This window comes from Castanea sativa, chromosome 1 (assembly GCF_040712315.1).
Source record: "Castanea sativa cultivar Marrone di Chiusa Pesio chromosome 1, ASM4071231v1".
In the NCBI taxonomy this organism is placed as follows: Eukaryota; Viridiplantae; Streptophyta; class Magnoliopsida; order Fagales; family Fagaceae; genus Castanea; species Castanea sativa.
This window is the reverse complement of record NC_134013.1, coordinates 65,906,872-65,922,873: the sequence shown is the minus strand read 5'-3', so window position 1 is coordinate 65,922,873 and position 16,002 is coordinate 65,906,872. Positions and strand designations below refer to the sequence as shown.

Below are 16,002 nucleotides of genomic sequence, written 5' to 3'. Positions count from 1 at the left end.
AAAAAAAGAAAAAAGAAAAAAGAAAAAAAAAAAAAAAAAAAAAATATATATATATATATATATATATATATATATATATATTCCATGCTATCCCATGGCCCATTTGATGAGCTCTGGCTGCCGCTTGGAGATTGTTATATAAATATATATATATATATATATATATTTTAAATAAAATAAAATTTTAACATATAACATCTATTTTATAATAATAATTGTGGATTTTAGTTAATTCAACTAGTAAAGTCTCTAATTAAATATGAGATTGGAGTTCAATCCTTACCTAAATCAAAAACTGATTAGTGTCTTGCTCTAATGATAAAGAGTATCATTAGAAGCAGATGCTATAGGTTAAAACTCTTTAAAACAAAATTATAATAATAATTTTTTACTATTAAGCCAAAACACCCATTAAATTTAATATAGGCAATATTCAAACCTCAAATTTCTTATTTAATGATAATAAATTTTATTAGTTAAACCAGTTAAAACCTTAAAAAAGATTGCAAGGAGTCCACCTTTTGCTTTGGCACAAGCAAGTGAAAAAGAGCCAAAGACAGAAAATTTCCACCTTTTAAGAATAAGAAATATTACAATGATTCAAAATTTTAAGTCAAGAGACTTGTAACTCAATTGGTTGATACCTCTTAATGTTTAAAATGAAGATATCCAAGGTCAATTCTCTCATTTCCTAACTAGCTATAAAATTATCAGCAAAAAGATAGATTAAAGAAATACACATTTTAACTCAATCACCTATTAAAATGAAACATGACATTATTTTGAATCCCAAAAATTATAAATGGTTGATTTTGTAATAAATTTTGTTGTAATTCCCTCTCAGTGTATAAAATTAAAGATTCTATCTAAAACTCATAATTCATGGTTGCAAAAGTCAAAGAGTAGAGTGTTAGAGATACTACAAACATTTTTTTTCTTTTAAAAAAAGAGATACTATAAATTTTACTATATAAATATTACAAACTAAAGTGTCACTAATCACAAAAAGTAATTCAAAATTCATTTCTTAGTTGTGGAATTAGCACCAGTTGCATTGATTCAGTTAAAATATTGTTCGAACTTTGTCTTGATCACTTAATCTTTAGAAAATTGAACTTGAATTTTCGGTTGATGTTTCAAGAGAGCTTGGAAGTTGGAAGAACTTCTACCAAAAGTCTTGAAATATGTGCCTTAATATTGCTTTTATACCTTGGCTTGGAAATGACAAAACCGTAGGCATGCAGTTGAAAAAACATAATTGAAAAACTATTTTTGCACGAATCTTGATGGGTTTTTTAATGCGTGAATGTGACTTGTTTTCAACCTAAAATATTGACTTGATAATTTGTGTGTAATAATCATAACTCATAATTTATTAAGGTTAAAATGGTTAAATATTATTGTATTATTTGGTAAAATATTTAGTAATCTATTATTGTTTAGGAAATATTTAGCAATTTACCACTTTTTCAAAACTCAAGTTTGACTCATAACTCGTGTTTATGAAAATTGAGTTATTTAAAAATCTGCCATAGTGGTCCTGCTGACCTGGAATTAAAAAGGGGTTATGCTAACAAGTGCCGATAAGGTAACAGTTAACAATCCATTTTAGAAATACTAACAAGTGCCGATAAGGTAGCAGTCATAACATTAATTGCTTTTTTTTATCTTCTTTTCTCATAAAAACTTTCTTTAAATGGATTATTAACTAATACTTTAAGAGCATCCGTTTGTATTTCCTATTAAAAAATGTAAAATTTCATGTATAACTTGAGTTTTATATAAACTCAAGTAATATTTAGTTTCAAAATACATAACTCACCAATCATGCTTTTGTCAAAAACTTGTGTTAGTTGGTTATTGTAGTTTTGACTTCTGATGCCTGACGGTGTTGGCGTGTGAGGGAGAGAAAGAGAGAAAGCGGGCTTTTCTTGAATTGACTTGTAAATAGAGTGCTGATATAACATAATAAAAAACTAACCTAGACATAGAAATTTTTTTGAAGGCACTCAAGAAACTCATAGGAAGCTGTAGGCTATCATCAAAATACCCTAAAGTACTCGAGTTTGTAAAACTTTGAGTATGGATAAAAATTTAATTATCATGTCACCTTTTTAATTACTAAAGAAATTTATGGAACTCGGTTTTCATAAATTCAAGTTATGGGTAAAAATTGAGTTTCTCGAATTCAATTTTTAAAAAGGTTATAATTTATTAAATATTTTTCAAATAATAGTAAAACACTAATTATTTTAGTCAAAGTTGGTATTTTGCCATTTTTAGGTGTTTTACTTTTCAAAGATATATAATTTAATAGTTTTGTCCTGAGTTTGGCTATCTGACCTATATAGCAAAAAAAAAACAAAAACAAAAAAACAAAAAACAAAAGACCATCTGACCTTGTCCTATAAATAAGAGTAATAAGATGATGAATTTTACAAGGTATTCAAAACATAATCATGAAGATCCCTACCAGAATTGCTTTTCCATTCTTGTTCTTCATTATTCTTTCTAAGAGTAATTTCTTAGCCAAGGCACAAAACACGACAATCTCAGTTAACGTGGGTGTGATTCTTGACTTCGATACATGGACTGGGAAGATGGGTCTGAGTTGCATCAACATGGCCCTTGCAGACTTCTATGCCTCCAATAGTTACTACAAAACTAGGCTACTTCTTAGCTCCAGAGACGCCAAAAGTGATGTTGTTGAAGCAGCTGCTGCAGGTAAATCTCCCTCCCTCTTATTCATCCCCATCTGCAGACTGTAGACTGTAGGTAAGATCTCAATCTCATGTTAGATAGCTTTAGGTTTTTTTTTTTTTTTTTTTTTTTTTTTTTTTTTTTTTTTTAAATCACTCTCTGCAGTATTTTCTTCTTACTGGATTGGAACCCTTCGTAGTTGCAGCATTAAATTAATGGGATTATGTGATTAATAATGTGATCTACAACGTTAAACTTTCTCTCCACTGGTACTAAACGAAGACATTACAAAAAATTTGAATTAATAATTCCTTTTGTTATTCATGTAGTATCTAGTATTTCCTAGATGATGGTTCAATTCATCATAGGAGTTCATTGTGGATTCTCAGATTTTAGGTTAGGGGAGGCTTTTGGAAGCCAAAGATGCGGTTAGACCGAAATTATAAAATTGGAATCTATGAAGAACGTACGGCGTCCTTCTTTTTTATTTTATTATCATTATATATTAATATTTTAAGTTAGAACATGCACTTGTTAATTTATTTATTTTTGTAAGCATGCACTTGTTCATTGATTATTAAATATTGGGGGATTAGTATGACAGTAATTTTGCTTTATTAAATTTGTCAAGAGCTTTGTAATTCAGTTGTTAGCATCTTATGGAATTTTCAATCTAAATAGTAAGGATTCATATGCTTCCATATTGTGTATATCGAATATTATAATAAAAAATAAAAAATTTTAACTACCCTCCTAAGAAAATACATGATGGTTAACTTTTAATTGATGTGATCATTTTACAAAATGACGTATAGGATGGTTAGTGGTAAACATTTAATGAAACTAGATTGAAGGGTTATATGACATTAACAAAAATTCAAAATCTTAGGATGTCAACTACAAGTTCTAAAACTAACAGACCACAATGATAGAGGTACTAAAGTTGGGGAGAGTAAAAAATGTATTTTAAATATTCTTATTTAATGGCTTGAAGTTAACATTTCTGAGTTTCACTATTCGTGTAAGGGATTTTAAGATAGAGATAGCTGTCTTTTTCAGTTTAACTATTCATTTAAATTATTAATAATATGGTAAAATCTTATATACTCGTATCGCAAGGACAAAGTTTTTATTTAAACAAGTTTAGAGAAATTTTCTCAAACCTACTACGCGACCATTCATAAGACTATCCATATATTTGATTTTCGACTATCACATATTGAGTTAGAGGAATTTTTTCCAAATTAGTTTAAAAGTAAACTTTTTCCATGTAAAAAAATCTATGATGACAAAAAGAAAAAAGAAAAAAGAAAAAAAAGAACCAAATAATTCTTCAAGTAGAGCTAGACAACATGGTAGGATTCAAACTTCTAATTTTGATTCATCCAACCACCAAAATGTCATGCAAAACACATGGTTATGATATTTAGTTATTTGCATTCTTTTTTCTAGCAAAGAACCTTTCTTTCTTTAATAATGGATTTTTTTTTTTTGTTTTGTTAATGAAAAAAAAAATATTTTATATTGATTTCGTTTTGAAAGGGGTCACAGGCTACAGATTTGAGCTAGGTAGCCACTTTTAGGTTTTGGAGAAACTGATTTTTAATTTTATGGGTTCAAGCGAAAAATATTTTAACCAAAACTTTCAAATAATCTATATTATTGTATACTAATAAAAAATTTTAATAGTCGTACTGTATTCGCGCGTAGTTCCGTCACTAGTTTTTGCAGTCATACGCAGTGATCTGTGGTGATCTTTTATTGTGGTCAGGGTGTGATGATTTCTTGTCACCACCATCTTCAACTCCGGCCATCATTCAACTCTATCCACCATCCCTTGTTTGAACTCCATCTCGCAATTTGCTGCAACTCATATATATATATATATATATATATATATATATATATATATATATATATATATATATATATAGAGGTAGTTGAAGTTGTATTAGGTGTAATTCAAAGTTATGTTATATTGTCTAATAGCTTTTTACTAGATTTTTTCTATAAAAAAAAATAAATAAAAAAAGCCTTTTTTTTTTTTTATTAATAATTCATAAATCTCGCAATTGGATTACATGTTCTCTATGTTCTTAACGTGTATCCCATGTTTCATGCCAATCTGATGTTATTTACTATTCGATCTAGAAATCCAACTTTTATGTACAATTTTAAATACAAAAACTTGAAAATTATACATTTTACCAATAGTATAGTTATTGATCTCATATTATCTTGAAATTTGCAAGTATGTGGAGTATGAAGATCTAATCCAACAGTGGATTTGTTAAAATTTACTTCCAATTAAAAAATATTTAGTGTTGTAAAATAGTTTAAAGTTAACATAGCTTATATATATATATATGTGTGTGTGTGTGTGTGTGTGTGTGATCCTAGTATCTCACATGGATTAAGTATAAGCTTAACTATGTGTTTATAAGCTCTTGAACACCCCCCTTTGCAAGCCGGTTTTCAAGAGCGAGTTCTACCCATGGTTTTTAGCATTTGGTATCAAAGCTAACCACCATGTCGAGTAATCGGATATTAAAACAGCTTACTAAGTCATTGAATAACTGATAGGTGAGTGGAGTTGCCAAAAAAAGAGAATGGGCTACCATTGGGTCAATGTCAATAGAGTAGGCTGATCCTAGTGTCTCACATGGATTAAGTGGTGGTAAGTTATGATCTTATTGTTCGACATGGATTAAGTGTAAACTTAACCATATATTTATAAGCTCTTGGGTATTCTACCCTTACAAGTCCACTTTCAAGGGTGAGTTCTACCCATGGGTCCTTAGTGTGAACTTGAAAATTATTGTGAAAGTATTTTAGTGGTGGTTCCAAGTAGACCTAATCATATCATCTAAAATTTGTTGTGAAAGCGTTGTCAACGTGGCACCTCTCTTATTCTAATCATTACGCTAACTCCACGGCCAAAATATTTTACTTTTTTTTTTTCAACTTCAATTCTTTTGTTACGAGCAGCTATGGACAATTTCCTATGATTAAGCGTTATGGCTCTGATTAGGCTGGGTTTGGAGTATTTTTTAACCCGACTGGGCCCCCACAAGTTGGAACATCTTTAATTCAACCCAATTCATAGTAGTTCTAAAAACCAACCAATCATGTAGTGTAGGGATCAGATTGTTTTGAGTTAGGAGTCAATTTTTCAAATCTAATAAAAAAATTAGTTTAATTTCAACCATTCTTTTTGGCATCAACTTATTTAGCTTTTTGCCCATTTATGTTTGCTAAAAGTTGGCTAAAGAATACTTATATTTGAAGATGTAGCATTTTAAAAAGCTCTACATAAACAAAGTAATCTAAAAGTTAAATGAAAATTTAAAAACTCAACCCATCAACCATTGCAAAACCAACCCAAGATGTCAACATATTGATACGATTGATGGGTCGAAAGTACACCCTTACCTAACACATTTCAAACTTTTATTTGACAATACACTCCAACCACATTTGTTTGTTGTACTCCTAATGAGTGTTGACTATTGTTGTCAGCACTTTACTCTCTTCTTAACAATGAATTATATGCTCTAGGATGTGAAATTTATGGTATTTTTACGAATTTTTCTAACTAGCTTCATATATTATTCCATTAAACAGTTAAACTTTTCAATTGGGTACTAAGACCTCTATAGCCCTAGGAATGGTAAAGAGGTGGGGTAGGGTGGGATCATGGATGTCCCATCTCCATCCCATCTTTTTTTTTTCTTGGTTGGGAAAAACCCATGTGAGGAGTAGTGAGGAAATTTAGATATTGATGAGATAAAGATGGAAAATACAGGGAAATGATTGCTATGAGAGTACTAAGAAAGAAATTGAGACAAGTTTTTGAGAATATTAATAGAACATGTATAACTTTTTTTTTTAGAATACTAAGTAAGTATTTTAACACACACAATGAAAAAGTTTTTAAAGAAACTGACAATGGTATATATTTAAAATGACCTAACTCTTTGATATATAGCATAGGCTTTTAACCTCTTTAACTCACACACATTTTTTTGATGTGGGATTAACCTACTGTTTTTTCTTTTGAGAATACTAAGTAAATATTTTAACACACACACACAAAAGAAGAGGGGAGAAAGTTTTAAAGAAACTGACAGTAGCATTAAAATTATATATGCATTATAACTCATATATGCATAAACAAATCACATGTATAAAAAGTTAAACATATATTTCATTAAAAAAAGTTAAATATATATTAAATAAAATTCGCATGGGGAAAAGTGCGGTAGGGTGGGTCATAGTGTCTATTCTTTGTTAACTATGCATAAATTAATGATTACCAAAATTTTCATTTATTTCTCATTTGTTTCTAAAGCTCCACATTGATTAGAGTTTGATTGGGCATTAAATTGGATTTTTTTCTCAATTTCACTTTTTCTTTTTCTTTTTCCAACAACAGCTGTAGACCTGATAAAAAATGTAGAAGTGCAAGCCATCATAGGGCCAGAGAGTTCCATGCAAGCCAAGTTTATCATCAATCTTGGGAAGAAAGCCCAAGTGCCCATTGTAGCATTTTCAGCAACAAGCCCTTCTCTTACTTCACTTCAAAGTCTATATTTTTTTCAAGCCTCTCAAAATAGCTCATCTCAAGTGAAAGCTATAAGTGCGATTATTCAAGCCTATGGATGGAGGGAAGTCGTGCCAATCTACATTGATAATGAGTATGGACAAGGTATGATACCCTTCTTGATTGATGCCTTGCAAGAAGTTGATGCTCGTGTCCCTTATCGAAGTGTCATTCCTCCATTGGCCTCAGATGACCAAATTGGTGAAGAACTTTATAAGTTAATGACAATGCAAACTAGAGTCTTCATTATGCACATGCCAATCGATCTTGGTTCTCGGCTTTTCACCAAGGCAAGAGAGATTGGAATGATAAGTGAAGGTTATGTTTGGATCATGACTAGTAGGATGACCAATTCCATTCACTCAATAGAATCTTCAGTACATGATTCAATACAAGGGGTATTGGGTTTAAAGACTTATGTTCCAAAAACAATTGAGCTTGAAAATTTTACACTTCGATGGAAAACAAAATTCCATCAAGACAATCCAAACATTTTGGATGTTGAATTGAATGTTAAGGGACTATGGGCATATGATGCTGCTTCAGCGCTAGCCAGGGCAGTTGAGAAGGCTGGCACTACAAATTTTGGCTTTGAATATACAACTAGTTCAAGCAACTTAACTGATCTTGCAACTATGGGGGTCTCTCTAAATGGTCCAAAACTTCGCCAAGCATTATTAGACACTAGATTTACTGGCCTTGCTGGAGAGTTTAGTCTCCAAAATGGGCAACTACAATCATCAACATTTCAAATAATTAATGTGAATGGTAATGGGGAAAGAGGGGTTGCATTTTGGACTCCAAAAAATGGACTCATAAGGGAGTTGAATTCTACAAACACAAGCACGTATTCCACTTCAAGAAGAAACCTAGGACCAATTATATGGCCAGGTGATTCAAGCTCTATCCCCAAAGGTTGGGAGATTCCAACAAATGGGAAGAAGTTGAGAGTAGGAGTTCCAGTGAAGGATGGCTTTTTTGAATTTGTTAAGGTGGAACATGATGCTAGCACTAACACAACGAAGGTCACAGGATACAGCATAGATATCTTCAAGGCTGTTATAAAAGCTTTACCGTATAATGTTGACTATGAGTTGATTCCTTTTGCAAAGCCTAATGGTGAAAGCGCTGGTACATATAATGATATGGTGTATCAAGTATATCTTGGGGTTAGTAAAAATCCTTAGCTTACTAATTTTAACAATTAAGATTACATTTTGAGCCTATATATTTCTTAGTTTATCATTTTCCTTCTATATTTTGTTATCTATCTAAACAAGGGCACACATATAGTACTGGAAATGATGGAAGTAAATATTGTACTTTGACAGAACTTCGATGCTCTGGCTGCAGATACAACTATCATTGCAAATAGGAGTAACTATGTAGACTTCACGTTGCCATACACAGAGTCTGGAGTAACAATGGTAGTGCCAATCAAAGACAATGACAGGAAAAACGCATGGGTGTTCTTGAAACCATTAACTTGGGACCTTTGGATAACAAGTGGGATTTTCTTTGTCTTCATTGGCTTTGTGGTATGGGTTCTTGAACATCGAATAAATGAAGAATTCCGTGGGCCTCCATCACATGAGATTGGAACAAGCTTGTGGTACTCCTTCTCAACCATGGTTTTTGCACAAAGTAAGTTCCTTTCATCATTTTCTCATTTATCATTGTAGAAATAAATGATTCAAATACTCAATAAAAGGCATATGCAAAATGCACAATCTATAACAGCTTGTGCACTACTTGGAGGCTTCTAACAGCTTTAGAAACTTGGAATTTCCATCCTTAAGAAATAATCAAGTAATAAACTATTTGATAACTTGCTTACTAGCCTATAATATGAAAATTGCTTGTGACATATACTAATTTTATAGCCTAAGATTCCTTGAATTCAACTTTCTCATGCGTTAAAACAAGTAACATACTAATAGTACTATACCTAGATGATATCTCAAATATTGTATTAACTTGACATTTATGATGTAACTATGTAATTTTCTAAAGCCCATTTGAATTTAATTTACAGAGGAGACCTTGTTCAGCAATTTAGCAAGGTTTGTTGTCATCATATGGGTTTTTGTGGTGCTCATTCTCACTCAAAGTTACACTGCGAGTTTGACATCACTCTTAACTATTCAACAGTTGCAACCAACTGTTACTGATGTTAACCAACTTATTAAGAATGGGGAGTATGTGGGCTACCAAGAAGGCTCTTTTGTTTTGGGAATACTAGAAGAAATGAATTTTGATCCAGCTAAGCTTAGGACATATAAATCTATAGAAGAATGTGATGAACTTTTATCTAAAGGAAGTGCAAATGGAGGTATAGCTGCTGCTTTTGATGAAGTCCCTTGTATGACGATTTTACTATCACAATATTGCTCCAAGTATACCATGGTTCGATCCATATATAAGACAGATGGGTTAGGTTTTGTAAGCTCTCTCTCTCTCTCTCTCTGATGTGTATGTGTTTGTGTTGGTTTGTAGTTTTTCATGTTGATTTCTTTTTTCTTTTCTTTTTTAACGTCTCTCAGGTCTTTCCAAAAGGTTCCCCTTTCGTATCTGATGTTTCATGGGCAGTATTAAATGTGACCGAAGGAGAGAAAATGAAAGAAATTGAAAAGGCATGGTTTGGGGACCATAGAAATTGTTCAAGCTCCAACACTCAGGTTTCTTCTGGCAGTCTTAGCCTAGAAAGCTTTTGGGGCCTATTCCTCATTGCTGGCATTGCTTCCCTATCAGCTCTCATCATCTCCTTCTCCATGTTCCTCTACAAGGAGAGGCGGCAAATCTGGACTAGCTTTGATTCAAAAAACTCAATATGGAGAAGAATTTTTCATGCCTTAAGAATCTTTGACAACAAAGACCTTAGCTCAAATACTTTTAGAAATAAACCATTGAAAGATAGTGGTGACATTGACAATGTTCAACATATAGGCACATGTGATGCCTCACCAAACACTTGTTGCTCGACAAGTCCAATAAGTTGCTTTGTCCACATGGAACCTGAATTTACTTTCTCAGAAGATTCAGGAACACCTTCTAGAGAATATTTGTCATGACCCAAACCCAATACCAGGATTTGTGACCATGACCGGCATGCTAATATCAAGCTTAAACCTGATATTAACAAGAACCAACTTAACTTTTAACAAAAGCTTTTACAAAAGCTTCCCGCTTTTTTTTCATTCTTGTTTCTTTACTTAAATGATATAACTTTTCACTTGATATTCAGAGCATCTACACTGTACTCAAAGAATAACATAATCCACCAGTTACTCAAATTCTAAATTTCACATAATACATTTCTCAAAACTTTAAGGTACACAACTTTCACTAGATCCTAAAATACACCATACTACAAAGCTAAACATCAAATTGCTAATTTGGGATCTATGCTTTTAAAACTAAAATCAGCTCATTCCAAAACTCGACTAAAGCTCCCTCTGCTCCAAAATAAAACCTGTTAACTGTAAGAGTGGAAGGGGTGAGCTACACAGCTCAGTAAGGGTAAGATATATAATAATTTAGTAAGAATGCATGTAAATCAAATCATTTCATTTTATAAATGTTCAAATAGGAGAACATCTTTTCATGCATAGTATTTTATACTTTTTATAATAATAACTTATACGCTCTTCGTAGGAAAATAATTTTTCTTCTTTTTCTTATCAAATTAATATTACCAAAATCTTTCGGATTGAATTTCTTTCATTTCTTACAAAGTCACAACTATAATATTGATTATTCCTTATACATACATACATACATACATACATACATACATACATACATACATACATACATACATACATACATACATACATACATACATACATACATATATATATATATATATATATATATATATTCTAATAAGAAGACTTTTCTTTATAAACTTCTTCTCGTAAAATATTATAACTTTCATAGTCATAAAACTTAACGTTTCATAAAGAGCAGATATCTGATAATTTTTTTAACGTAAACTTTTACTTTCATCAGAAGTTTTATTTTTACAGAACGCTAAAACCTTTTCATCAGATTCTTTATCTTTAAAGCATAACAAAACTTCGGAAACTTTTATCTTTAAAGAACAACTTTTCTTTTCATCATAAACTTCCTTTCATGAGAGCTTTTAACTTTTCATAATGCATTTAAACAATTCATTCTCTCATGATCAATAAAATAATATAGCTATTCATAACATATTGGTTAGTTCATATCTAATAAGTCTGTACTTATTTGGGAGGCTTCTAGCACCACTGTGCTAGGCATCTAGCATTCCCCACAATGTCAAGTATTCTCGGGATCACATCATAATACATATCTTTCAACCATGGGGGTAGGTTGACTTCCTCCATAAGTTGGTCGTAACCAACAAGGGCAGGTACAGCAAAGCCAGTCCCACATTAATGGCCAATCAGATAACATTTTCCATGGAAAGCCAATAATTAAACCCCTACTGGCAGAGTTCAGATCATCAGAGAACATAACTCGAAAACATTTCTTACTTATACATCATATGAAAATTCATAGTTTGGATAACATTTCATAATAAAAGTATTTCCTTTGTTTTCTTTAAACATCATGTTCGTGGAATTAGTAACAGTATCAATATGCTTAAATCATATCCATAAAGTTTCGAGTACTCACGAACATATCTTTTTCTGAAACATGATTATATGTCATATCTCCAATCAAAAACCTTTTAATGCATAATATACTTTGAAATAACCTCATGACTTACCAAATACTCATATAACTTATCCCTTACCTGAAAGCAGAGGAACCAAGAGCCTAAAGTCGAAGGAGTTCAGACTTGGGTATTGGTAACACCGAAACCAAATATTAAAGCTTATTACCATCAATTATACCTTAGAATAAACTTACAGATTTATCTCAAAACCTATATCCTAAAAATCAAGGAAGTCCTAATCACACCTCAAAGAGGTTCCCTAAACACAAGATAAATTGATCAAACGACATGATGTTCAAAATCGTAGAGAAACCAACACTCTCACATTAATCTCATATCTCTAGAAGAACCAACTTCATTTCAAAAGGTGCTTTGAAATTAGGGCAATAATGCATGCATAAACATAAACTCTTTTAAGCATGGTCATATAACCATATACACTCACATGGCAATATACAACCCATTGAACAAGACAGCTACATAAAAATAACAATCGGATGGTTTAGAACCCCTCCTTTGAGTACCAAACTTTGAACCAAGTTACACAAAATTAATCTATGATCTAGACATACCAAAAGACAAGCATATTAAATTATAGCTCAAAACATTCACCCTAACTTTAGAATTAAATCCTCAAAGTCAGAGTTATCATTTACTATTTACTGCTCATTCTAGCATTATATGCCTCATTTGTAAAATACAAATGGGCTATATTAACACATCCAAACCTCATGAAACGTTACAGAGAAACTCCCCTGGATGTCTAGTAAATATCATATCAATTTCGGAGTCAAAGCATAAAAAAATAATTTACTAAAAATCATACAATACAACATTATTTTTATATTGATCCAATGATTGTGAGACCACTTCCATTAGAACCATATGTGTCTTAGGTTTCATAAGAAATATCCCTAGCATCCAAATTCACTATATACAATTTAATACATAATTTACCATGTGTAAACACAGAATCTATCACAGTGACAGCTTTACAACATTTTCTTGTAAATTCACAAACAATTATTAGACGATGGTATTTTCCTATAAAATTTAATACACACATACTAGACATATCATATAATAATCTCCAATAAACCTTTTACCCATAGCTATCCTAGAAAAATACAGGATTTATAATAACCAAACAGATTAACCAGTGAGTGCAATTCTTAACAAGTTCATGAACTAACTCTCAACAAACTTCAATTACTGAATCAACTACACATTCAGCACCTCAAATAGCACTTCCATAAAGTTTATCTAGCTATTTTGCTCATTTTAACACTTAGCTATAACAAATTTTATATTAGTCTATCATCTAAAGCACATGCAAGCATAACAATGATTCAAATCATACTTGGGCAATTAACAATCTCTAGAATCCTACACACCCATATACAAATTCATATAACCATCACATAAGTTTAAATTATATAATAGACTAAAAGAATTAGGTTTTCCCCTTACCCTAGACATGGATTCTTGAAGTGATAAGGGCTAGAATCACTCTAGCTTCAATGTTGGGAACAAGAGCTTGGGAGAATGTAAAGAAGCTTCCTTCTTTCTGTTGGATCCGTAGGTGTGAAAGGGAGAGGAGTTGAGAGTTATTTTTTTCTTTCTTTTGGTGTTGAACCATGGGTATGAAAGAGGGAGAGAGTTCCTTGAGTCTTCTAGTTTCTTTGAGAAAATCAAAGAAGAGATAAGGACCATAAGGTGCAGCCAATAAGAACAAAGAAAGAAAAGAACAAAATAGCAAAGAAAGAAGACCAAGGAAGTTTCTGATGGCAGCCAAGAAAAGATAAGGGAGAAGATTTTTGGGGGGGCATGTGTATGCATAAAGGAAAAAGGGATGATGACTCACACTTGTAACTTTTAAAAATTACTTACCTCCACCCCCTTATAAGCTTATATTCTATAAAGACCCAACTATAAAATAACTTGGCACATAAACCCCTTACCTTAAACACTTAATTAAACAATAATAACTATATATCTAATAATTTAACCGCTTAATATAGTTTTGTACATACTTAGTATATATACATAATACAAATAGCCATTAATTATTTATAATCTTTACAATTCTTATTCAATGGCATTATAAAATAATATGTTTATTAAATACTCTTCTATTAATTTTAGAAAGTAAGGGATTCAAATAATAATTAACCACTTGAACACATAGGTTAATTATAAAATTGGGTCGGGGTGTTACAATATTTCATTCCTGAATAAAAATATTATAAAAAAAGAAAAAAGAAAAGAAAAGAAAAAAAAGAAGTAGTAGTTGATATGAATAAAACATAACATGCATTAAAACTAATTGTTACTTTATCAGAAGAACTGATAAAGTAATAGAAGAAAACTTGATAAGAACAAAGAAGCTATTGTTTTTATCTTAAAAAAAGTTGCAATTTGGTGCTGCCATTTGGTGTTAAACCATAGCTTATAGGCATAACTTGCAATTTGATGTAGCCACTTAGCACAACAACAACTTATAATCCCAACTTCTAATATATAATACATGATAAGGTATTGATTCTAAAACAATGTACATAATATGATATGTTATTAAATTAAATTCCTTGCAATATATATATATATAATGGAACTTGAGTTCCAATATAATTTTTTTATTTCCTTTACAAAGCATAACTTTGATTGAAAAATATTATATGGAGTTGAGTTCCGCTTATGAAAAAGGGCTTAAAATCAAGGTTGTAAGGAAGAAGGAAAACATAGGATTTTTTTTTTCTTAACAACATGAAACCTCACCGAGACTTGCCCTCTGAACCCATACCTAAAGAGAAAAAGTTACTTTTTTTTTATGGTATTTAGGGGATGTATTATGGACTTATCATTCCCTTTATTAACTTATAATATATATATATATATATAGTGTTTAAGGGCTATATGCAAAATACCCATTGTTGGATGATGTTCAGTTGAAACCACAGACAAAAAGTGAGGCAGAGGGGCTGGAAAGGCAGTATAATGAAGAGGAGGTTTGGGCTGCTGTGAAAGTGATAAAGCATGAGTGGTGACAAAGCACTAGGTCCCAATGGCATTACCATTACTTTTTTCCAAGCTAGCTGGGAGATCGTTAAAGATGATGTTATGTAGGTTCTGCATCAATTTCATAGTTTAAAGAACATTTGAACAAAGTCTTTATCCCCAAGAGAATAGGAGAATCTAACGTGAAGAATAATTCATCTCAGATATAGACATATGAGACAAGAACTCAGCAATGGCAGATTATATGTCTACGGAGAATGGCTTTTTTTTTTGGAATGTGGTGCTTACCCCATAACTTGTCAATATTAGGAACTGATGGAGCTTGTGCAAAATTTCATGCAGCAGTCATAGATTGCCAAGGTAAGAATAGCTAATAGCCAGTGGAGATTTTGAGGTAAGAGGGGTGCTACGTCCACAACAATTTTACAACATTTTCGCAACAAATCATAGGTGGTTAGTTGTTATTGGTTTAAATTTGAACATAATACTAAGATTACTTTTTTGCCTCAACAATAACAATCAGTAACAACCTGCCACTTACCTGCCACTTAGGCTTTGTTGTGAAAATGTTGTAAAAATATTGTGGACATATCATTTCTCTTGAGGTAAAGTCATTTTATAAAATTTTATCTTGTATGGAATCCCAATTTTTCTGTTGGAAGGCGACACGGAAGGCAAAGATTCCAACTAAGGTAGCGTTTTTTGTGTGGTCAGCTGCTAGGGGAAGTATCCTAACCCGCACACCTGCTATGATTGATTGCAATCTACTATCCTATTTCTCCATTAGAGACCCTATTTCCCCCACCAAAACCTAATCCTAAATCTTCCAAAACCCAAGTTGTCCAGACCTAACTCAGATTTGCCAAACCTGATTTTGCTTTGTTCTTCTTGTCCTACGTAATTAGGTCCGCAAACCTTCGTAGGGTTAATTCATCTAAATGAGGGTACAAGTGCACTTGACCCAACACTAGTTGAT

At 31.7% G+C, this 16,002-nt stretch overlaps 1 protein-coding gene and 1 long non-coding RNA gene across 2 annotated transcripts; one reads left to right on the top strand and one right to left on the bottom strand.

The window, feature by feature from the left end:
- Positions 1-2,435: 2,435 nt before the first annotated feature.
- On the top strand, positions 2,436-10,464 carry LOC142640038 (glutamate receptor 2.8-like). The gene is made up of 5 exons (XM_075814149.1): positions 2,436-2,724; positions 7,136-8,472; positions 8,635-8,947; positions 9,339-9,745; positions 9,847-10,464. Exons 1-5 carry the CDS (start codon positions 2,460-2,462, stop codon positions 10,372-10,374), a joined length of 2,850 nt encoding a protein of 949 aa, XP_075670264.1. The 5' UTR covers positions 2,436-2,459; the 3' UTR covers positions 10,375-10,464.
- A 107-nt stretch (positions 10,465-10,571) lies between these two features.
- Positions 10,572-13,811, bottom strand: LOC142640045 (uncharacterized). The gene is made up of 2 exons (XR_012845172.1): positions 13,479-13,811; positions 10,572-10,782 (listed from the first exon to the last, which is right to left on the bottom strand). It is a non-coding gene; the product is annotated as an uncharacterized LOC142640045 (long non-coding RNA).
- Positions 13,812-16,002: the final 2,191 nt, after the last annotated feature.